The following is a 26,130-nucleotide window of genomic DNA, read 5'->3' on the forward strand; positions in this document are numbered from 1 at the left end:
TAGAGTGCCGTAGCGTGATCTCGGCTCACTGCAACCTCCACCTCCCGGGTTCAAGCGATTCCCCTGCCTCAGCCTCCTGAGTAGCTGGGACTACAGGCACACACAATCATGGCCAGCTAATTTTTTGTATTTTTAGTAGAGACGGGTTTTCACCATATTGGCCAGGATCGCCTCGATCTCCTGACCTCGTCATCCGCCCGCCTCAGCCTCCCAAAGTGCTGGGATTACAGGCGTGAGCCACCACTCCCGGCCTTTTTTTTCTTAATTGTAACAGAATTTCCTAGATGGAAATCTGAGGACAGTGCCGTTTGGGATTGGAAAATGGGGAAGGAAGCCATGGACAATTATTTGGTGGATTTAAACTCTTTCTTCTGATCAAGCTTTGAGCTAGTCAACTTCAATTACAGGGTTATCCACATGTGTCACTGGACTGTGTTTTATTGATTAATATGTACTTTACCCATTTTTTGTTTTTCTATACACATTATCCAGAATTCAATAAAAAATTATGAGATATATTAAAATGCAAGAAAGTAAAAACCCATTGTCAGAAAGACCAGTTCCAGATATGTCCTATGTTGGAATTATTGTACAGAGATTTTAAGATATAATCATAAATGTGTGGAAGAATGGACAACATGTGTAAACGGATAAGGTTCCTGTAAAGCCACAGGAGTGGCCACGCGTACTACAGACCTAAAAGATAAGCGTGCCCCATGGGAGGAGGGAAAGGCAGAAGCATGTACACCCGCCTGACTTCCCCAAGGCCTCTCACGGGGTCTCCAGGCTCTTGCTATCCTGCCTCTGTATTTGTGCATACTCAGCCTGCTCATTTAGAAAATCTATCTTCCCATCTCTAAATGTCCAAATGTTAAATGCTGTCTTATCTGTGACATGTGATTCTCTACAACAATAATAATAATTAATAATAACAATGGCTAAATTTATTGAGCACTTTCCATATACCAGGCACTTTTCTAAACATTTGACATTTGTTGTCTCATTTGAAATTCACAAAATACTCAATGGGATAGAAAACATTCTTTACTTCTTTCCAGAGTTATTTTTCTTAAACACTGGCTCTGTCTTTACCACACCTCTAAATAAACACTTTCAGAGTGGCTTTTCTTGTTTACAGGACAAAGGCAAAATTCCTAGGCTCATCTTCAGGGATTTCAGTGATCTGGCCCTATTGTATCCGACCAGCCTCTGTCTCTTACATTCTACATCCAGTGCTACAGTCACATCAGATGTCCTGCTATTTTCTGCACATGCCATAGCATTTTCTATACTTGTTCTTTAGGGCAGCTAGCATTTCAGCTAAAAATAACTTTCCCAGAATTAAACTTTCATATCCTGGTCCAAATGCCATTTTATTCATCCAACCAATTTGGAGATAGAAAGATGAATAAGTCTTCATCTTTGCACTTGAAAGTCTTACATTTGTAGAGTTGATACTGACTACGCTTACTGCGTAGTAAGAGATAATTTTGCCTACCTTCAGCCAGAGTGAATCAGTGCTGCTTTGATCCTATAACTTATTCAGACACATACTCATTTCATTTCTACCTGTTTTTAATCCATTTTCCATTAATTTATAAGTTTCTTAAAGTTAATAGATACACATAAATTGCTCAAAAAAGTTGATTAAATGAGAGATTTGGTTTCATTAATTAGGCTGGCCACACAGAGCTTTTAAGAAAACTTCTGCTGATCCAAGCATGTCATATACAACCTGATTCAAACATTTTCAGAGAGATGATTCCAAATGTTACAGTCATGAAAGAATGCTCTAGGAGTTTTCTTGTTCTAATCATGAGATTCCTCTAATGGGTCTCTGTTTAGTATTTTTCTCTATATGATGCCATAATTATTGGGACTAACTTGTTGATAGAGTTGAAGTCTCAATGATATAAAAACAGATGAATACAAGACTGTATTCATTAATCAGTCAGGCTGATTAGGGATCAAATTAGGGTTCTACCAAGATTCTTAATAGCAATGTGACCTTCGACAAGTTTCTTGACCTCTAAAAGGTTCAATTTCCTTCTCCATAAAATGAAGACAAAATATGTGTCTCAGTAGTTTATAAGAATTAAATATGTTATTGTGCTTAGTGGAGTGCCTGACACTAGTGCTGAAGAGCTACTAAAAATCTTCATTATGAAAAGCACCCTACTTACATAATGTCAGAAACTTTACATATTCTTTTTGTCTTAGACACTGCTAGTTTCATACGGAGCTGTGTGAGACACTACACTCAGTAACTAAGTGAAATGGCAAAAGCCCACACTGTTGCCAGTTATTTAAGTGATTGTTGGGAATTTGACTTTTTTTAAGTTAAACTACCCAGAAGTATAGATAATTGCATAATCTAGCACAATATCTAACTAGACTAACTATACACTCTTTGCAATTATAAAGGGGAAGTTCTATAACCAAGGAAAAGCGTTTGTCTTTCTCTTTTTCAGGTTCCCTTTCAGTGAATTAAGCATTATAATAATTATTCTTATTTTCGATGTCAACTTTAATGTCAACTTTGTTTCATTGTTTATGGGAAAATATATAAAAGACTTTGGAGAAAGGCATTAGCTCAGTATTCCAAGATGTAGAATAAGTAAAAGTGAAATTAAAATGTCAAAAATTCAAGAATTCTATGTGATTACAGTAAGGTAGAAACATCATTTACTTAGGGAGTTAAACTGCAGTTTAGAGGGAGAAATGGAATAAACAATGTCTTTTAAAGTGTAAGTCCTTATGTATATTGTAGTAATGGGTTTAATTCAAGTTTTTATTACTTTTTTGTGGTCATAAAATTTTACACAGCCTTGAGGTAAGCCAATTGGTGAAATGTGTGATTTTGTTTAGCTTGTGTAGAAGGGCCATTGTTAGCAAATGTGTGTTTTATTTTTGTTTCTAACAGTTTAACATTGACAAAGAGGCTGGGGAAAGGCAGATTTACCACCGGTACTGCATGGAGCGAGCTTCCGTTCATTGCGCTCACGTGTTCACCACGGTTTCTGAAATAACAGCAATAGAGGCTGAACATATGCTGAAGAGAAAGCCTGGTAATTATTATCCCTGGATCACCTATCTTTCAGTTCCGAATGATGTTAGACTATGAGGATTTTGTTTTCCATCGTGAAGTAGTAGTTTGAGGAAAAATTGCATTCAGTTACCACGCAGCTCTTTTTATGTATTTTAATTCTCAATTTCAGTAGGTTTGCAGGGAAACCAACTCAAAGCTATATCTGGAACATGGCTAAGTGTTCAATCTGTGCTTGTTGAATAAATGAGCTATGCTTGAAATAACCTCGGTATGACCTGGGTTGTCACAATGAGTTGGTATGTGTAAGGAAGTTCGGTTGACTCTTGTCTTTTGAGAAAATGAAAGCCAAGAAAACAGAAATTTGTGTGAGACTATCCCAGTCCTACATCTTGTAATATTGCCTCATTGGTGCTGTGTTGGTAGAAACGTTTTATATTACCTATCCCCAGATTCCTTGGAAATTTTTCCAGGAACTATCTACAGACCCAACCAGAGCTTGCAATGTGAAGAACTCATGCTCATAAGACATGGCCCTGTCACCCGGCCATGGCTGATTGGCCCAAAGGAAGACATCTGACATAAGCTGGGCCAATCAGAATGCTCCCATTCAAACGAGTCTCTCAATGCACTGTCATACAATGAAACACTACCAATAACTCAAAGCTATTGGTAGTGTTCATTTTTCTACTTTGTTGCACTGGATGCAAAGAAGATTAAACTACACTGAATTGTTATAAGAAGCAAAAACAGACTGAGAGAGAGAACTGGAGGCTCTCCACAGTGATTTCGACCCCTTTTTCTTTTTTTCTTTTTTTTCTTTTTTTTGAGATGGAGTCTTGCTCCATTGCCCAGGCTGGAGTGCAGTGGCGTGATCTCGGCTCACTGCAGCTTCTGCCTCCCGGGTTCAAGCAATTCTCTGCCTCAGCCTCTCGAGTAGCTGGGATTACAGGCACCTGCCACCATGCCCAGCTAATTTTTGTATTTTTAGTAGAGAGGGGGTTTCACTATCTTGGCCAGGCTGGTCTTGAACTCCTGACCTCGTGATCCACCCGCCTTGGCCTCCCAAAGTGCTGGGATTACAGGTGTGAGCTACCGCGGCCAGCCAGTTTTGACCACTTTTAAAAATCATTCCTAAGGCTCAGCTAAATATTTGCCATGAGACACTCTGGCATCCTATTAATAAATTCCTTGTTATTATACTTAAGCCAGCATTAGTAGGTTTATATTACTTGCAACGAAATCATCCTAATTAATATATCCTCCTTGCTTAATTTCTGTGGTCTTGTCTCTAGTTGTCCTTCTTTCAGATAGCAGAATGTGTAGAAGAGGTATTTCAAGGTGCTAGATTAAAAAAAAAAAACAAGATAGAACAAGAACCCAACTAATTTGAATAGTGGCAGCATTAAGAACCTATAGTAGCCTTTTTTCTTTCCAAGGATTCTCTTGGATTCGCTTGGATTCTTACTCTCATTCTTCTTTTGGGAGTTTATTCCATCAATATGCTCATTTCTCTCTTGGATCTTCCTTTTTCCTGTCTACAGTTATCTTTCTCTGAGCTCACAAAAATGCTTTCTTTGTTTTTGCCTATTCTAAAATGAAAATTTCTCTTGAGGTTTCTACCCTGCCAAATATCATACCATCTCCTCCTTTCTCCTGCTGCCAAATATCTTATAAGAGTAAACCATAATTGCTAGGTTCACTTACTTATTAGCCCCTGGGACTCTGGCTTCCTACCTCCAACTCTGGCCTAAAATTGTGTTTCCAAAAATCATCGAATTCAGGGTCATCTAATGTTTTTTATTTTTCTTCATATTCTCTAGCATTTAAAGGCGGTGAACATCTGTTTCCATTATTTTTCATGACACTGCACATTCTGCTTTCTTTCCAGTATAATCTTTTCTGGTGCCTCTAATCATTTTTCTACTTTCTTTTACTTTTCAAAGTGGACATTCTCCAAGATTCTATTCTAGGTCCTGCTTTCTCTATATACTATTTTCTTAAATTTTTGTTTTCTTAAGAATATAGCTACAGAGTAGTGGTCAAAGCATGAGCTTTTTGCCAAACTGCCTGTATTCAGTACCAAAAATGGTTTTATGTTGAGTATACGTTACTAGCTGTGTGACATTATAAAAGTTACTTAAGCTCTCTGTGTCTTATCTGCATAATGTGGATAATCCTTTCTCTTATCTAGAATCATTGCAATGATTCAAACGTTAACATATGGAAAAAACTCAGCTCAGTGCCTGGTACATTGTAAAGATTTAGAAAATATCGATTATTATTTTGTGTGGATCACTGTCTAGATTTTCCCCAAGTTCTCATCTATTACTGAGTGCCCACAGCTAGCTTTCTCTGGAAGTTCTACCAGAAACCATAAACACTGCAATCTGGGCTTCTTCAGACTTGCAGTAGAATCATGTGGTGCCTCTGATGGAAATTGTGAAATCTCTGAACATTTTGTGGCTCAAGAAGGTCAATGTACTTTTAGTAGATCATTAAACATATAAACCTTCCCAAGAGCATTCTGAAAAAAAAAAAAGGATCACATAGTGTAACTATGACTTTGTATTCCTTGATTTTTCTTGAAGTCTTCCCCGATTAAAAGTTTCACTACAGCCATTACTTTTAACGCTGAGGGTGCAACTACAGAGCAAGAGGAAAATTGGCTGGGTGAAAAACATGCATGGGACCAGATATTTTTCAAAATATCACTATATAATAATAATTGGCAAAAGCTTATATTTATTACTATATCATTATGCTTTTGCCATAAATTTGACTCAAAATAATTTAAGATGTTGAAAAGGTGATATTTTCTTAAAAATATTGGAGAGAAGGCAGTATGATAAATTTACCAATTACAGATACAAAACTGAATACAACATATGCCTTAAATATCTTATGTTGCTTTAAAAAATTTTGTCATTTTCCCTTTAATATAGTCATTAATAGTGTTGCAATTATTGATTTTGGAGCCCATGCTAATACCTTACTATGAACTCTAGCTAATACCATCCTTTAGTCAACGTTTTTCTTTTGTGTTGGCGTTGTTAACATCAGAAAGGTGGGTAACATTGACATTGTCTTCTACTTGGGAACAATAGCAAGAAATTAGTGACCAATGTTGCTTCCAGGGAAAGGAAAAAATTATGGAATGGAAGTGAAAAGGAGATTTTTCAAGGTCAATATCTTGATTTTTTAAAAATTTAAATGATATGAGCATATAACATATACACTAATTTATTATGTAATAATATATGTATTTATATGAACTAATTAAATTAAATTAATCAAATTAATTTAACATCATTTCCTGGTTATTTTACTACATTTTACTATGATTTTAGGTTATTTGTATATAGTAGTGCAGTAATACCATTATATGTTACTGTGCACCATTACATACAAATAACCTAAAACCTATAACCTATATAATGGTGCAGTAACATCTATATATCTATATATATATATGTATATATATATGTATATATATATATATATTTCATGGATGGAAATAGTATAATGGTGTTACTGCACTTTTCTTCCCAACTCTGCATTGACATTGGTAGCTTGAAATCAGTCATGATGGGAATATTTACACCTTGGAGAAAGGCAAACACTAGAATTATCTCTCTCTCTTTCTCTTTTTCTCTCTTTTTCCTGGAGTACTCTTTGTTAAATTTTACCAGCATATGACTGCACATAGGCCTGTGCATGTGAGATTATTCTGTTATAAATATGGATATTAGAAGACCTCATTGGCCTAACACTTTAGGCTAATGAACAGACAATTTCAGGACACAGATCTTTTTTTTATAATTGTTTGTGAAACAATTTGGAAAACTGCTGAGGATTACAATGCATAATAAGCTGGTATCCACATACATTCTTGCCTTCTATAGCTTTTGTATGGTACAGTTGTATGACACCACTGCATCAAAAGGGTGGAAACTCCTGAGCCAGGCTGCTTTGGTTCTAAATCCAGCCTCTGTTACTTTGTGCTTACTTGACATTGGGCAAATGACTTAATATTCTGCAGGCCAGTTTCGTTATTTGTAAAATGGGGACAGTGAAAACAATTTACCTCATAGGGATTTTTAAAAATTATTATATATCAAATATAGTAGGGCCTGGCACAAAGTGAGCCCTACATAATTGCTGTAGAAAGATAAATACATTTTAAGATGTAATTATCATACTATACGAATCACATTATATAGTTCATTTAGGAATTATTCACATGAAAGCTTTCACTGGAAATCTTGGCTACTTAAAATTGATTCTACTGTGGCCATGTATGTAAAAGAGTGTAACAAATGTCAGATTACTTAATAAAAACTCATAAAAATCAGTAAGTTTTTATTTTCCACAAAAAATGACCAAAAAGCCTGGATTGATTTTGTGGAACCATGTCAAGAAAATAGCCAGTTAACTGTAAAAGATTCTTTTTTTTTTTCTTTTGAGATGGAGTCTCACTCTGTCACCCAGGCTGAAGTGCAGTGGCGTGATTTCAGCTCACTGCAACCTCCACCTCCTGGGTTGAAGCAATTCTCCTGGCTCAGCCTCCCCAGTAGCTGGGACTACAGGCGCACACCACCATGCCTGACTAATTTTTGTATTTTTAGTAGAGATGGGGTTTCACCATGTTGGCCAGGCTGGAAAAGATTCTCAAAATTACAAAAACCTTCATAGCCCTATGCCACATTTTTTTTTAATATAGCTTCTTTTTTCTTGTTTTTGCTTTATGCTGCTAAATCTGATAACCCATGTATTCAACTCAGTAGGTAGTTTCCGTCATATGCTCTGAGTGGTCCCTCTCTTTCTTGTCACAGACCAATGTTTGGAAAACCAAGAATGTCTTCCTGCCTGAGCAACAAAATCTCCTGGGAAGAATGAATCAGTTGTGTTAGAAATAAGAGATGGAAATAAGAATAGAAATTAGAAGTAAGAGGTTTCCTTTTCCAATTTTCCAAATGCACAAAAGGTGTGGAAAACAAGATGGCAGGAGGTAGTTTAGTGCAGGGTTAAGGAAACAGTATGTGGGGTCAGACTGCATGGATTCTGCTTCGACTCATCAGCTGTGTGTTCTTGGACGGCGTCTTTAAACAACTCTGTGCCTGAGTTTCCACCTCTGAAAATGCAGATAAGAGCACTCACTCCCTTGGTTTGTTGAAGAGATTGAGTTACACTCTAAGCCTTTAGAGCAACACCTGGTACACATTAAATAATCAATAAATGAGTACTATAATAACCATTATTATTGTTATTGATTAACTTGTTTCATTGTACCAGTGCTTCATTGTTATTTTGGTCAGGCATTTCTGATTTCCTATTTCAATCAGTAGACCAAATTTGTTGTGAATTTTTATGAATTTTTTATGAACTGGAAGTTTTATAAATTTTAAATTTTATGGTAGTCAGAAAGTAGAATGTCAATAAACATCTAACTTTATAGTTTTAAAGATACTTTTTTCTACAATGGTACCCTCTTTGAAAAGAGAATTTTCATAATAATTTTGTTTTGCCTTTCTAGATGTAGTTACTCCAAACGGCTTGAATGTTAAGAAATTTTCAGCAGTGCATGAGTTTCAAAATCTACATGCCATGTACAAGGCCAGAATCCAAGATTTTGTTCGAGGTCATTTCTATGGGTATGATTTTCTTTATTAAAAAAAAAAAAGAAGTATCAGATATGAGTGATCTTAGGTAGAGAGAAAACAGAATTGTAATAATAAATGTTTATCTTTCCCAGCCCCCTTTGTACATTAACAGAATTCATGTGTACATTTTGTTACTGTTGCTGTATTTCATTTGAAACTGTTTGGTTTTGTTTTGTTTTAGTCATCTCGACTTTGATCTTGAAAAGACTTTGTTCCTTTTCATTGCTGGGAGGTATGAGTTTTCAAACAAAGGAGCTGACATCTTCCTAGAATCCTTATCCAGGCTAAATTTCCTGCTGAGGGTAAGAAAGCTCTAGGACATGGTATAACACTCTTGTAGGGAGAACTTTCTTCTGTGGGAAGTGAAGAATTTTTTGGCTTCTTAAATAGTTTTCAAGAGAATAAACGATAATCGTATTCTAAAAATTGCTTCAGCCTTTCAATTTACATATTGGAGTTACCACACTGTTGACTTGTGTGTTTGTCTATAATGTCATCTTTTTTTTTTTTTTTTGGAGAATCTTAAGCTTATCCCATTATATGTCTCATTAAGCTTATCCCATTCTCCCCTTCTATGTTTTAATAAGTCATTATAACATTTCTTTTCCCTCACATGAGTTTGTAATCAATTGAAAAGTAAATATAGAGAAATCCAGTAAATGGAGAGCAAAATATCAATTTTCAGAAAATCAGTGAAGACTATAATGGAAGATGTGGCTTATGCACATGACAATACGCATCCTAATACTGAACCTTGTTATGACTCTTAGCCATTTAATCATAGGAAGCTCTGACCATCACTCTCCTCTCCCGACTGAAGCAGGCCTTTAGAGTAGCACGTGCCACATAACTGGCAGCCAAACCCGACAGCACGAACTCTCTATAGAACAGGGCAGACACATACACACTCGGTTCACTCACCTCCCCAGCCACACCACCTCCCTGCGACTAAGTCTTAAAGTCTTGAACTAGTGGATGTCACACCACATGAAAGCATGAAGGAGGAAAAAGAAGGTTCTTACTCCCAACAATGTGAAATCATTTTTTTACTCAGGAAGGTGGGATACAAAGTGGGTTCTCAACTAACCGAGCAATACAATATGCATAAATAGAAGCAACTATAAAAAAAGATACCATGTCATAGCTATTGATGGCAGCTATTGGTTTATATTCCAATCCCATTACATAAAAATATAGAATAAGTAATAGGAAAATATTCACAGGAGAAGAGTGTAGAATTTCAATCTTAATGAGATAATGAGAAAATCTAAACTTTCCTTAGTTCTGTACTACCCTCCAGTTAAATTTTTATTTCTTGGACATAAATTTTTTGCTTTAGAGCAGACATTATACCAAATATGCTAAAAAAATTTACTAAAGCCACATTAATAAGCAAGCGATTCATTAATAAAATCCAACTATGCAAAACAAAACTGAAGACTAAAAAGATTATTCTTAAATAACCTTACTTCATATTTCCTAGTATATATTCATTCAACAAGCTTTATAATGGACTCACAACTATATCACATATACAATCTTTAGGGACATTATTAATAAATGCATTTATATAGTTATTAAATATTCACTTTATTTATAGATATGAAGAAAAGACTGATTACTATTATACTAGACATAAAAGATAACTGCAATACTTGGAGAAGTTAAAAGAAGGAATTCTCTTTCCACATAGTACATTTATTCTTTGATAGCACATTGGCTGTTCCTAGGGTGAGTTTCCTATTGTATGCCTTCAGTAGCTTTCCCTAATAAAATGTCAGGCCCCAGAGGGCCGAGGCTGCGTACTAGACGGTAAAGTGCCCCACACTCTGGAGCTAGTCAGTCATTTCCAGAACACATAAACCTTCATAGAGGTTCATGATTTTAAGTGAGTTTATGCTTTCATTCTTATAGCTTCTTAACAAGTCATTTCCTTTTGAGAGATGCTAAGCCAGCAGTTTAAATGTCAGCTTTGGCACTAACCTGTTATAGGAACTCAGAGAAAATATTTAACCTCTCATTCCTTTCTTTTGACATTAATAAAATAGAGAAATGCCTATTATACATGATTATTAGTAGTACATTTAAAGCACCCAGCACAGTGTCTGCTATCCCAAAAGTGCTCATCATGTGCTTGTTTCTTTGCTTTAGGGCTAAAAACCAAAATACAACATCATGAGAATCAAGACATTTAGCGGAAGAGTAAAAATAATCTATCTGTCATCAATCAACATGAATAAGCAAAAAAATTGAAATATTATTTTAGCTTTTACCAAAGCTTAAATCTTCATTAAACTTCCAATCTGAAATTTTAAAGAACTAATTTTGGTCTTGTAATATTAGCTCTCATTCATGCTATTTTTTTAACCACAGAAAAGCACAGTGTCATCAATAGCAATTGTTATCTATTCTAGATGGTCAAAGGCACGAAAATATTTTGTTTGAATTTTCAAATTGTTAATTGACAAATACTGATTGAAAGTCAATTTGTTCATTGACAAGCACTGACTGAAAATTTAAAATTTATTTTGATTTTAATTAAAATTTCTGAAAAAGTCTCAGGAAGGTGAATATAATCTCTCTGTGAAACATAAATAACTATACCTTTTATCTACTGATATTTTAAAACTCTACTTTTCAATGTTTAAGTTCCATCAATCATACTTTTAAAAAATCTTCGATAGTTGACTCTGTTGTGTTTTCTAATTCCTCATCAGATGCATAAAAGTGACATCACAGTGGTGGTGTTTTTCATTATGCCTGCCAAGACAAATAATTTCAACGTGGAAACCCTGAAAGGACAAGCAGTGCGAAAACAGCTGTGGTAATCTCACATCCTGTGAATGTTCTCTAGCAATAAATGTGAAAAGATTTCTTTTAAGTGACTGACATCTCATGTATCACCTTGAACTTTGTTTTTTCCTTAAGATTATTACAGGCAAATAATACTTGACTCTCTTTTCATCGTGCTACTATTTTAGATTATTGTAATGTTTATAACATTATAGGTGTTATACAAATTTTGGAATGAGCTACCATTGAAGGAACAAGGCCCTGTAGAAATCTTTAAAGATGAGTCAAACATTTTTTAACTTTTTATTGTGAAATTCTAAGAACATGTCAAGTAAAAACTTAGTAATATGACTCCCTGTATACTCATAGTTCAGATTCAACAATGATCAACGAATTCCCGTCTTGTTACTCCTATACCTCCATCTACTCCCCCTCTCTGCTCTCTATCCTGTTCCAATCATCATGAAGCAAAAAAATTTTAAGCTCTTTGTGCTGGCCATGGTGTTCTGTTGCCTCAGCTCTGGAGATGTCAACTTAAGCCGAATTGGCAAGTAGTAAAATAATAGAAGAGACTATAAAAAAGATACCTTAATTTCAAAGAATGTAATTTCAAAGAATGTCAACAAAACAATAGCATTATCATGACAAATAAAGATTAAACATTGTCATAGTGTTTAAATGATAAATCTTTCTGTTTCAAACAGGGATGTTGCACATTCTGTGAAGGAAAAGTTTGGGAAAAAACTCTATGATGCATTATTAAGGTAGATGCTTGAAATGCTTTCTACTTCAATCACTTAAGGCTTCACTATTCAAACTTAACAATTTAGACATCATAACTTATTAATTTTGTTCCAAATATCAAGGAATTAATAACCTTTGAAAATGTGTTATGTTATGTGAACAGTGTTTTACCCTTCATTTGACAAAACTTGTAAACAGCTGTACAAATAAGAATACATTTATATGCAGGCAAGTTCTAATTCAATGATGAACTCATTAAGGGTTGATATGTCAATCTGAAGCTGAGAGAGACTTCATGAGATTTTAATTCAAAATATATATTGACAATGTGTATTAAATATGTACTTAAATATTAAGTCTATGTGAACACATTTACTTAATAGAATAATCAACATTATTTATTAAAATACATGAAATATATAATATATAATCTGATGCTTAGGAATCACTGAATTAGTGCCAGCTGTTTTTATTTTTGTTATTAACATTTTTTCCCTGCAGAGGAGAAATTCCTGACCTGAACGATATTTTAGATCGAGATGATCTAACAATTATGAAAAGAGCCATCTTTTCAACTCAGGTAATAAGGAAAAAAGCACCCACCATGTCCCATAGTTATTAAATTCTATCTAATCAGTATTTTAATTTATTGGAATGTGCTAATTTGGAACATTTTTAGACCTGAGGCTAGAAAAGACATTCTTACGTAGTCACTTAAATGATTACTTTGGACATTTTTTCATTAGTGGTTTTAAGAGCTCCTTTAAAAAATCTCATGAAACTTGTCCTTCCACTTGCTTATGAAATTATTTTTGAATTAATATATTCAATATAAAAATTGTGTATAGTTTAGTAACTACAAAAAAGTTCTAAATATTTCCAAAACATAGAATTTGAGTCACATTAGAGAAAAGAATATTTCTTAGTCGAGTGGAATTATTACAAAAGAGATAAAACAAATGTGTTAGGCTTGCATCAAAATGCTTGTTATAATAGGGAAGAATCAGGTACTGGAGGACAGCCTTGCTAAAAGAAATCAGTAAAGTTCATCTTAAGTCAAGACTTCAGGACACCTTTATATTCCAAATAAGTCCTGGAGGCAATCAAGAAGTCCAGGTCTCTCATATAGTAGCTGCAGGCGGAAAACAAAAGCTTCATGTATTCATAGTATGCAAAGGAGATTCTTCAACCCATATCTTCCTTTGACACACACACAAGACTTAGTCATCATCATTAGTGCCATCTCAAAAGACTGAAGGTGTGAAGGTTGGATGAAATGTCAATGACCTATTGTTGAAATTAGTCACCCTTATTAATTCTTTCCGCAATTGACATTTCCTTCCCTCTCATACTTCAGCGACAGTCATTGCCCCCAGTGACCACGCACAACATGATTGATGACTCCACCGACCCCATCCTCAGCACCATTAGACGGATTGGACTTTTCAACAACCGCACAGATAGAGTCAAGGTAGAACAAATTGTTCATGTGGGGAACTTTAAACTTACTTAAAATATATTTTCTGAGAATTTATTAGCTTTCCTTAGTTGTTTTTACATCTACAAGAAATATTTTAAGTATTTTAAAGGAAAATTGGTTCAGTTTCTTGTCTTGGATAACTAAAGTATAATGAATATTTTGGTATAATTCTTGAAAATTGAAGCATATTCATAGCTTTGAGCTATAATTCTAGCATTTATTTCCACTGTACAATACTGCTAATAAGCATAAGGAAATTACTTACTTTTTTGTTTCGTTTTTTTCTTTTTTTGAGATGGAGTCTCGCTCTGTCGCCCAGGCTGGAATGCAGTGGTGCCATCTCGGCTCACTGCAAGCTCCGCCTCCCGGGTTCACACCATTCTCCTGCCTCAGGCTCCCGAGTAGCTGGGACTACAGGCGCCCGCAACCATGCCCGGCTAATTTTTTGTATTTTTAGTAGAGACGGGGTTTCACCGTGTAAGCCAGGATGGTCTCGATCTCCTGACCTCGTGATCCACCCTCCTCGGCCTCCCAAAGTGCTGGGATTACAGGCGTGAGCCACCGCACCTGGCCAGAAATTAGTTACTTTTTAATGATACCAATTATTCTAAGAATTATTTGAATGAAAGAATCGTTGATATTAACATGAATAGTGTTTGTTTCTTTCTAATAAAGTTCAACTTCAGGGGATAATATGAGGAACTTCCAGTTTCAGAGAATGTGGCTGATAATGTTTTTATAAAATTTTCTATAGAGCAATTCATTCTTTTGACTTGAGTTTCTACAATGACTAGGCACAATGTTACTTGCTGAGGGCATTTATATGAATAAGAGCTGGTTTCTGCCACTGTGGACCTTAAACTATATGATGTTTACTGAGGGCCTGCTGTATTCCAGGCATGGTTTTGGATATTGAAGACAAAGATGAACATGCAAACAGATAATTGCTTACCTCTACTAAGCTCCATCCACTAATGTTCAAGATCAAATGGCCACAACAAATCTTTTCAAATGACCCCATTTTCACTTCTTTCTTTCATTTTTAGCAGATGACCTAATTGATAATTAAATAAATTATGAACTCCTTCAGTGTCCCCCCATGCTGGCCCCAAATGTAGATTTTGACCTATCCTTACATTTTTTCCTTCAGGTTCTTACAACTATTCTAAGATTTCAGTCCCCACATTCTTAGGAAACTTGCCTTATCTTTTTTCCTTCTGTTGTATTGTACATTTCATTCTTGTCACTAGCTTCTTCTCTTGCTATCTATAAATATTCCTTAAATTTCTCCATGTTAAAAAAATCAAACAAATAAATTTGGCCTTCACCCTCTTTCCCTCTGATGTTTTTACAAAACCATGGGAGAGATGGTTGCATGTAGAAAAGGTCATCCTTAGTGACTGGTGGATACTGGGAGTAAGAAAGAGGGAAAATTCAAGAATAATAGCCTCTTGGCTTTAGTATTTAACCAATGCTTCCTAAAAATCAAAACAAGTCTTTCGCAGAAACTGGTTTGAGGGTCATGTCATGAACTGAGTTCGGTTTCTGATGAATTGAGTTTGAGTTACATGTGAGATATAGAACTTGAGATGTTTAATGGGCACTGAGAAAACATAGGCCTGGAGCTTATGAGGGCAAACTTGAAGGAGAGACATTGGTGCATGGGCAGCAGTGGACATCAATGAATGATGACCCTGACACACTCAAAACCAGGTTGAGGGCTGGGTGCGGTGCTTCACACCTATAATTCCAGCCCTTTGGGAGGTTGCAGTAGGTGGATCGCTTGAGGCCAGGAGTTCAAGACCAGCCTGGGCAACATGGTGAAACCCTGTCTCTACAAAAAATACAAAGAAATTAGCCAGGTGTGGTGGTACACGCCTGTAGTACCAGCTACTAGGGAGGCATAAGCGGGAGGATTGCTTGGGCCCTGGTGGTAGAGGCTGCGATTGTGCCACTGCCCTCCAGCATGGGTGACAGAGTGAAACTCCGCCTCACAAAAAACACAAAAACAAAAATTAAAAAGACTAGGTTGAATGAGTAGAGAAAAATGTCAATCCAAGGAAACTTCAAGATTTAAGAGAAAATTAGAGGAAGAAAAGTCAGGGAAAGAAAGAGCAGAAAATAAAAAGAAAAATATTTCAGAAATTGAGGTAGGAGAAACTTTCTTAATTGTAGGAAGACCTCATGATACAGCATTAAGTAACACAAGCAGTTTATAAAATGTTCCATACTGTGGAACATTTATATCAAACATATCCACATGCACATAGATGGCCCTAGGCCATAGAATTGTTACTGAGATGCCATGTTTTTGATCTGGGTCCCCTTGCTGGTGGGGCAGAAAGCCAGTTACTGAAAAAATGAGTATTGCCAGGGAAGAAGGCTTTTTCGGGTGCTGCAGCCTAGGAGAATGAGAGATCAGCCTCATACTCATCTCCCCATCTGACTAAAATTGGGGGATTTATATAAACAGGGAAGGAATGTAAAACAGGAATTAGGAAAGGATAAAGAAGCAATCATGAGGAATGAGGGGTCTGGCATCTCATTGTCTGGATGTGATGATCTGGTGAGCTTCAGTCCCTTACCTGAAGATCAGTTTCCTGAGGGAGGAACTCAGATGAGACAAATGTAAATTTCAAGTTTTAAGATCAGAAGTGTCAATTTCTATGTTTATTTAAAAACCAATAAGTATTATTTCTATAGGACAATGGGGCCCCTTTCATTATAAGTGGTTTTTATTTTCTCATTTGTGTTTCTGTATTTCTGAAATATCTACACCTAGCACACCTCCTATAATAAGTGAGCTACATCCCTGGGAATGCAGGAATGTATCCATCAAAGTGAAAATAATACTAAGGGACAGAAATAATTTCTAAGAGATAGAAAAATCTATCCCTTAGATTTTTTAGTATTATTATATCCACAGAGACTTATACTTCATTGCAGAGTATGTCAGTACTAACTAGGCCTCATTCTCATATAGTTTAACTTAAGCTGGTCTTTCTGTCTCTGTCTCCTGGAAAGGAAATAGTAGAGGCAGGGAAAGTTTATTTCCCTGTAGACTTCTGTTTTTCTCAGAACATTTTGTGTCACACTTTTATCTAAATCTATAGGTCTTTTTCTGAGGATCTGTCTGCTGCCTGGCACATGTTACGTACAATACATGCAGACAGAAGGGAGGGATGAGGAAAAGTGGGAAAAGGAGGGATGGGTCATGCAGCTGGCAATAGTTCATGCTTCCCTTGCCCTTGGGAAGACTGAGGCTGGAAGGTTCATTGAAATTGGAAGCTCTAAATGAAGAATGCCTTGCTGATCCGTGTTTTAAAAGTGTTTTGCATCAGTGAAACAATTTTCCAGGAATGGAAAAGTACCTTATTTCCTAAACATACGTAACACTTTCATACCTCTGTGTCCTTCCTGATGTTATCATCTCTTTCTGAAATACTCTTATCTGTTATTCTAACAATTCTTCTGTGTTCCAACCTAAAAGTCGTTATTTCCTTGCACCTTTCCCTAACACACATTCCTCTACTCCAGACAGGAACGGTGTTTCCTTATCTGTATTCTCGAGACACTTTATATCTGCTATAGTTATAGGAGTGGTTACGATAAATTGTGTTTTTAAAAATGTTATGTGTCCGTTTTTCTAGAAGAACTCAGTTATTTGAGGCAGCAATCATTCTCATATGTATTGTCTCTGTTTAGGTTCTTTGAGAAGCAGATACCAAGGTGAGATTAGATATGCGAAGGACTAATTAGAGAAAGCCCTGTGAAGGATGAAGGGGTCGAAAGCAAGTACAGGCAGGGAGATGCAGGTCATGCAGGTCAATATACCCATGAGGAGACAGCAGGAAGGAAGGATGATGTAGGAAGAGCCAGAGACTGCAGCCCAGATTTAAAAATGCCTCAGTCTGTCCTTCCTCCCTCCCTCCCTCCTTCCCTGCCTCTATCCTTCCCTTCCTTCCTCACTTCCTTCCTTCCTTGCTCACTTCCTTCCTTCCTTCCTCACTTCCTTTTTTCCTTCCCTCCCTCCTTCCTTCCTTCTTCCTTTCTTCCTCGCTTCCTTCCTTCCATTCTTCTTTCCTTCCTAGAAAGGAAAGTCAATGTATGTAATTAAAAAACAAGAATTAATAAAAATTGGCTAATATACAAAAAATATACACACAGCAGCAGCACTTGTGCCTCACACAGGGGAAAAGCAGTGGTCGAAGACCACTCAACATAGCTTTTTAGTTAATGGAAGAGAAAAAGGAATACATACATACACATGTACACAGACAAATAGGAAAAATAGTTTTCAATAGTGTAATCTACAGCTAACACAAATTCAGAACTATTTTACAGTGCTTCATTTCTTAATACAAAAGAAGCCTATTTTATGTGTGTGTGTGTATTATGTGTGTGTATAAATTTGTTTACTGTTAACTTATTTTAAATATATTAGTGTTAATGTTACTACATACCACTTTTTCCTGTATTCAGCAACCTTTCCATTCTGTTTTACCTTTATATGTACCTCCCACTTACCAGAATAGTTTCAGATTGGCAGACAGATAGGTGTCTGATTCTATGAGCAATTGAATACAGATTCCTATTAATAGGGATAGGGATTCCCCAAACAAAAATTGCCCATTAAAGGCACCTGTTGGGCAGAAATGACTTCACACTGGTACCAGTTTCTGCCAGTCCTGTAAGTTAGGAGCAGCTGCTGCAGTAGATCCAGAGGGAAGGCAATTGGTGCTGTCAGTCAAGATTCCTGGGGCTAAGATCTCTAGAAGTAAAGCTGAGATATATTTCCAGGGTTGGCAGATCTATAAAGAAGGCAGCAGACTAAGTCCATGAAGACTGTATTTAAATCCCTGACACTTATCAATTTTGTAAATTCACTTAATCTCTTTGCACCTCAGTCTTCTCATCTGTGAATGGTGATAAAATAACCCAACACTCATAGAACTGTAAGGATTAAATTAGACATAGGCCAAGCGCAGTGGTTCCTGTCTGTAATCCCAGTTACTCAGAAGACTGAGGCGGGGGGATCACTTGAGGCCAGGAGTTTGAGGATGCAATGACCTATGAATGTGCCACTGCACTCTAGCCTGGGCGACAGAGTGGGACCCCATCTCAAAAAGAATTCATAAATAGGTGCTGCATTTAACAGCTTGGCACATAGTAAATACATAATAAGTATTAGCTTCTTTTAGTTCTTAGCCCAGAATCTGACACATGATGGGAACTCATTATTTTTAGGAGAGACGTGAATAGGGTTTGGTGAGAGGTGAAGAAAGCGGATTTATCTTCTCCTGCAGGATTTGGTAAGACGTTTTATAAAAGAGATGACGTGTTAGCTAGATCTTGATTAATGATCTGGAATTTGTCATGCAAATAACAGGAGAGGGGACTCACCAGGCAGAGAAAAAAAGTAGAGGAGAAGGCACAGAGATATCAAAGCACATGACTTTCATAGGGTGAGTGGAGATGAAAGTTTGTCTCATAATTTATGTCTACACAGTTAAACTCATATTTTGAGATGCTCATTTATTATCATAAGGCAGCCACAGACACACACACAAAATAAATGTACAGCACCTTCCTAACATTTGCTACATACTCAAAGCACTGAGAGAAACTCCCATCAATGCAGAATTAGGTATTATATTTTATTAACAATTCTTCAAAAATTTGGCAATAACTTAGGCCTGTGCTGATTTAAGTGCCTATTTAATCACCTGCTTAAAGAACTCTGTAGAATGGTTCTAAACTCTCAGAGTGCATTGATAAGTTTTTGATATGAATGTCATATTTGATTCAGCAAACATTGCAGATCATTTTGAATTTGAATTTATTTATCATTTTGCCTTAGCTACGTAGTGTGGTGAGGAAAGCCCAGGCTGAAGATTTCATGTCTCAGCTCTGGGCTGCCACGGTGTAAAAATAAACTAACTTCCTGAGACCTTACTTCTGTCCTGGAATAAATAAAGAGTCAGACAAGCCTTTGTCTCTGTTTCTTGTTTTGTTTTTCCTACTGATCTAGGTAGGGTCTGCTGTGAGCCAGGAGCTTTCCTGGGCACTATTTATACAGGATCTCATTTAATCCTCTTTATAACCTTCAGCTGACCTCTAATATCCCTTCCTCATCCCTGGGCTTCTGCAGTTGGCTGGTTTAGAGCCAGAGCAGCTGTTTTCTTATTTTAGTTATGCTGTCATTCTGTTTGGCTGGGAGCAAAACAAATGAACCATGGTGTTTTCATGTTCCAAAATGGGCTTTGGAGAGGGCAACTTTTCCTAAGCTTGGAAACGCTAAAGTAGACACAATGCTTTTCAAATCCCCCTTTCTTGTTCTTTGCCAAGAGAGTACAACGGGTTGCCAGTTTGATGATTGCCCAGATACAGTATCTGTGTCTTTTGTCTTTTTTTGTAGTGAGCTACTTTGCACATAATAGGAACTCAAACCATGTTCTATGAATGAAAATATTGTATTCACTTTTACTTTGCCATTTTGTAATTTCTGTGATTGAATTCTTAAGTACTGGGGTTTGCATATCATTTTATTCTTAAGTTTAACTTATCTCCTACTTATGGATCTGCTGAGATATAATTAATGTTTGTAATGTCCTTGAGGATCCAAGGGGTAAATCCCTCCAATAAAACAAAGACTTCAGACTTTTTTTTTTACTTTAATCCTTGGCATATGATAAGATTATAAAGTGATAAAATCAATTTAAAATTGATAATTCAACAGCCCTCTTTATGTCTTATCTTCTTTACCAATTGCACAAGGTCACTAAGATTAAATGAGGTAATATGTATATTTATAGTATATAAAATGTTATACAAATATAATGATAATTGTTACATACCCAAGTTAGGGTTTTTCTTCAAAGTAATCTCTTCTGAAGAATGCATACTTATTATTTCGTGAATAAACATGAAAAGTGTCTATTCTCACTCATAGGTGGGAATTGAACAATGAGATCATATGGACACAGGAAAGGGAACATCGCTCTCTGGGGACTGTTGTGGGGTGGCGGGAGGGGGGAGGGATAGCATTGGGAGATATACCTAATGCTAGATGACGAGTTAGTGGGTGCAGCACACCAGCATGGCACATGTATACGTATTTAACTAACCTGCACAATGTGCACATGTACCCTAAAACTTAAAGTATAATAAAAAAAAATTTAAAAAAAAAGAAAAGTGTAGAGTACTTGTGTAAAAATAGTTTGTCTTCTTTCTCTCTCTTTCTGTTTTTGAAATGGAGTCTCGCTCTGTCGCCCAGGCTGGAGTGCAGTGGCACGATCTCCGTTCACTGCAACCTCCGCCTCCCAGGTTCAAGGCGATTCTCCTGCTCCAACCTCCTGAGTAGCTGGGACTACAGGTGCATGCCACCACACCCAGCTGATTTTTGTATTTTTAGTAGAGATGGGGTTTCATCATGTTGGCCAGGCTGGTCTCGAACTCCTGACCTCAGGTGATCTACCTGCCTCCGCTTCCCAAAGTGCTGGGATTACAGCAGTGAGCCACGGCACCCGGCCTGTCTCCTTTTTCTTTGTCTTTCCTTTTCCTTCCAGAACAATTCAGTTCTAAAGCCATTTGGTGGGCAACATAAGGTAGGTATCTGCACTAGAACAGGGAGGGTGCTGTGGAAGTCCAGAGAAAGGCATCAGAGTCCAAGCAGTTTGAGAAATGTCTACACAAAGAGGAGCAGCCTAAAGCAGTGTCAGAGCCAGAATGGAGAGAGGAGGGCATCCGTGCATGTGAGGGAGTGTATGGAGAAAGATTAGTTACACAGAAGAAGATTGACCCAATATGTAGCAAATTAAAGGTAGCAAAAACCAGGGGTGTGTGTGTGTGTGTGTGTGTTCTTTCTGTCTACTCAGAGCACTTGGGGGAAGTAATAGGCCACTGACAATAAGCACACCTAGTAGCCACGTCTTGATTGCTAAATGCCATTTGCTACTAAAGGGAACCAGGGCTGCCTTTAGAATTGGCTGATTTTAGAACTGTGACAGGTAAAGTACAAGTTGAGCCTGGAACTTCTTGTGTCAAAAATCAAAGAAATGCTCAAGGAACAATGAAGTTTTGTTAAATATATACAGAAACAAACTTGAAGGAGCTCCCACTGGCCAAATCATGGACAATTTGAGTGTCAAAATAAATAAAGATAGTAAGGAATTAGGATGCATTGAATGACATAAGGAATCAGAAGTCCAATACAAATATTAATTAAAAGTTTAATTAGGAATGAGAGATTTACACAGCTTCCAAATAACTGCCTCAATACTTGTTAATAACAAAGAGTAAAAAGAATAACTTTATAGTGGAGAAGCCAAAAAGGCTTGGCCTTAATCAAGAGATCAAAATAAACATCATCATTAATGAAAAAAATAGAAAACCTTTACCACCTGATTAAAATGCAATGAAAAGAACACAGCACCACTTCTGTGATATATCTGCCAAAGATGTGTGAACTAAATCTAATTATGAAGAAGCGTAAGACAAACCCGCATTGAGGGACATACATCAAAATAAATATAGTCTTCAAAAATACCAAAGTCAGAAAAGCCAAAAAAGCCCATGAACTCTTCCAAATTGAAGGACTCTAAAGGGATGTGACAACTAAATGTAATATGTAATTCTGAACTGGATCCTTTGGTTTAAAAATCACTATTTGAATCATCAGAAACACTTAAATGGGGTTTAAGAATTATACGGTAGTGATGCATCAATGTTAATTTCCTGACTTTTATGTTTGTGTAAGATTATGTAAAAATGCTCTTGTTTGTGTATTTCCCACAGTACAGTTTATGAATGGTTCTGAAAATATATGAATTCTCTTCATATTGTACTTGGAACTTTCTGTAAATGTGGGATTCCCAGTACTTTTATATCAGATGTCACTTATTTTCAATAACCCCTTAGGTATGGGTGAGGCTGAGAGATAATCTAATAATAGCTCAGTGATAACTGTAGTAAGTGGGAGAAATAGGATAATTCATTCACAGAGTTAGCAAGTTAAATAGCTATTCTAGTCACAACTTTCCAATTATAGCCATGCTCTCGTCATTAGTAATATTTTGTGCCACTCACAATATAATGGCTACAGATACAACACATTTTAAGGCTAAACCTGAACTATTAATATTTTTCCATTACTTTCTTGAGTCCAGAAATCAATACACAGTAAATCAAGCCATGATTTGTAGTATTTGCCTGTTTTCATTCTATGAAAACTCTCACTGCCACCAAGGCCATTGTCAAGCTACCAATGCGATGTCACTGAATTAAGAGAAAATAGTAGGAAACAGAAGGAGAAAATAGCATGTTGGGCAAAATACGTGCCCCCCACCAAAAAAAAGTGCTGGGAAAAATAGCACATTGTGCAAATTAATTGACTATATAGAATTGACAATATGGAGTACTGTATATATACATTTTTAATAGACTTTATTTTTAGAGCAGTTTTAGGTTCACAGCAAAATTGAACAGAAAGTACAGAATATCGATGCTCTTGTTTCTGCCTTTCCAGTGTGGGCCCAGAACTGGCTCATACAAGTGCACAAGAGCCAGTAGTTAAATGTTCAGAAGCTTTGTGAACCAGTTTTAAACAAAGCTATTGCTAAAATTAAATTATATAAATTTTAAAATAAGTCAACTATATTAAATGAAAGGTAATTCTCAAAATTCATCACATCCTAATTATTTACTTCATATTACTATGACCTATGCAGTTGAGACTCTATGTCTGTCAGATCTTCGTGGTGCAAATGCTTTAAAATGATGTGCTACTGCTTTCCCTGTCTCTGAATTCAGCAACATCATATTGGTAGCTTAAAAATGGCCTTGGTGGTAGTGGGAGTATTTATAGAATGAAAATAGGCAAACACTACGAATCATGGCTTCATTTACTGCGTATTGATTTCTGGATCTGTAGCCTGTACATTGTGAGTGGCAAAAAAAATATTTTCTCCATGTTCAAAAACTAATATCTGACCCATCAAAGAAGTCACTTGCATTACTGATGAACTCATGAAGTTCCAACAAATGTCTCTGTTATTTCAGCTCCTTCTACTCATTAACAAAGGAAATCAACCAACATTTATGTCAGAGCTATATTCAGCCATCAATTGAAACCATAAATTGGTTATGAATACAAAATTTTGGAAAAATAAAAACAGCAAGTTGTGAGAATTAATTGACTATATAGAATTCACAATAAGGATTATTGTATATATCCACTTTTAATAGAGTTTGCTTTTTAGAACAGTTTTAGGTTCACAGAAAAATTGAACAGAAAGTACAGTGTCCATTTGCTCTCTGGCCCTTCCCATGCATAGACTCCCCCATTATCAGCATCCCCCAAAGTGGTATATTTGTTCCAGTAGATGAACCTACATTGGCACATAATTACCACCCAAGATCCATAGTTTACATTAGGATTCACTCTTGGTGTTATACATTCTATGGGTTTTGACAAATGTATTCATCATCATAGTGTGACACAGAATAGTTTCACTGCCCTAAAAATTGTCTATACTCTGCCTACTCATCCCTCCCTCACCCCTGACGCCTGGAAACCACAGATATTTTCACTGGTTCCATAGTTTTACTTTTTCCAGATTGTCACACAGTTGAAATCATACATCATGTAGCATTTTCAGATGAGCTTCTTTCACTTAGTAGTATGCATTTATGTTTCCTCTATTTATTTTCATGGCTTGACAGCTCATTTCTTTTTAGCACTAAATAATATTCCATTGTCTGGATGTACCACAATTTATGTATTCATTCACCTACTGAAGGACATCTGTGTTGCTTCCAAGTTTTGGCAATTATGAACAAAGTTGTTATAAACATCTACATGTTATAACATCTTTTGTCATTTGGTAACTGTATATACATCATTTATCTCATTTAAAATTACACCAAATTTATGTATTAATATATATTTATACTTCAGTGTCTCAGTTCTTAAATATTTACCAGCACACCACTGCTTAGAAGCCATGGTAAACACTTTGGCTTTTACTCTGAGTAAAATGGGAAGCCACTGAACAACTTTGAGCAAGGGAATGACTGACATTTTTAAAGGATCAATCTAGTTGTGTTGAATAGAGACCCCAGTGGGACAGAAAGAAGCAGGCAAGTATGTTAGGAGGTGATGGTCTCTAGTTGAGAGAGGATGGAGGTTTGCATGAAGTCTTCTAGCATGATTTAATCTAGATGGCATTCCTAGAACATCTTCCCTGTCCCTCAGTTCCATTTCACTTGAATAACTCATGCTTAAGGCATGTAAGAGTGGTCTGTTACACAGCCCCCTCTTCCCTGCTCAAGTTGGGAACAAATAGATAAAAAGACAAGAGCAATTAGATAACCAAATATAAGGTTTATTGCATGTCAAAGCTGGACTGGAGGATATAGTGTAGTGTGAGAGCAAAAATGAGCACGCTAACTCCTTATCCTTCAACCTAAGCCTTGGAACCTGAGGGAAAGTTAAATATGCAGCATAGACACTTTTACAGAATGGAGAGAGGAGAACAAACCACCACGGCTTTTTTCTTTTTCTTTTGTCTTATCTCTTTTTTTCTTTCTGAATCTAGAACATAAGGATTCTATAGTACAGTACTGAAATAACCAAATTGTAGGAGATTTTTCACTTTACTCGCTCCTTTTTTTTTTAAATTAGAATTTTCCTTTTTTAGGTGATTTTGCACCCAGAGTTTCTATCCTCCACCAGTCCCTTACTACCCATGGACTATGAAGAGTTTGTTAGAGGTTGTCATCTTGGAGTATTTCCATCATACTATGAACCCTGGGGTTATACTCCAGGTATGTGTCATGTATAGAGTGTGGAATGTTTTGGATTTTGTTAGTATATTATTTTATGTGCATACATATGATATTCAAAGTTGATATTAAATTTCTAATAAGATTTCAATTCTTCAGTTTTAAAAAATTTTGGTTGGATTTATCACAGGGATTAATTTATGGTTTGTAGATAATTACTTAAGAATAAGGATGAAGATTATATAAGTATACCACGGTTTGGGCATATTTTAGGAGGTATGTGAGGTATTGCCTCATTGAATTCCAAAGAAAAAGGAATATGATATAAAGGTTGTATGTTATTTGGCTATCTCCATCTGCCCCATTTATTAGTGGGAAGGAGAAATTGACTGTAAGTAGGATTAATATAATGAATAATAGTCTAGCAATGTTATTCTTCAAAAATTATTTTAGAATAATTCTTTTTAAAATTTAATGAACATATTTAATATGTAATGGGTAACACAGTCACATGGTTAGGGAAATAAATATAAAAAGGTGTACAGTGAAAAGTGTTCTTCACATTCTTGTGCCTCAAAATAAAAGGTACTAAGAGAGATTAGCAATTCAGTGGTATTGTC

The 26,130-nt window shown here is 36.2% G+C and overlaps 1 protein-coding gene across 1 annotated transcript in view; it reads left to right on the plus strand.

The window, feature by feature from the left end:
- The window catches only part of GYS2 (glycogen synthase 2), a 68,649-nt gene that overhangs the window by 32,867 nt on the left and 9,652 nt on the right, over positions 1–26,130 (plus strand). The window contains exons 5-12 of the mRNA XM_003828893.6: positions 2,924–3,068; positions 8,583–8,700; positions 8,891–9,011; positions 11,427–11,533; positions 12,207–12,266; positions 12,748–12,826; positions 13,604–13,717; positions 25,426–25,552. Of these exons, the coding sequence (XP_003828941.1) occupies positions 2,924–3,068; positions 8,583–8,700; positions 8,891–9,011; positions 11,427–11,533; positions 12,207–12,266; positions 12,748–12,826; positions 13,604–13,717; positions 25,426–25,552 (871 nt within the window). The remainder of the gene's footprint in view (positions 1–2,923; positions 3,069–8,582; positions 8,701–8,890; positions 9,012–11,426; positions 11,534–12,206; positions 12,267–12,747; positions 12,827–13,603; positions 13,718–25,425; positions 25,553–26,130) is intronic.

This window comes from Pan paniscus, chromosome 10, assembly GCF_029289425.2.
Source record: "Pan paniscus chromosome 10, NHGRI_mPanPan1-v2.0_pri, whole genome shotgun sequence".
In the NCBI taxonomy this organism is placed as follows: Eukaryota; Metazoa; Chordata; class Mammalia; order Primates; family Hominidae; genus Pan; species Pan paniscus.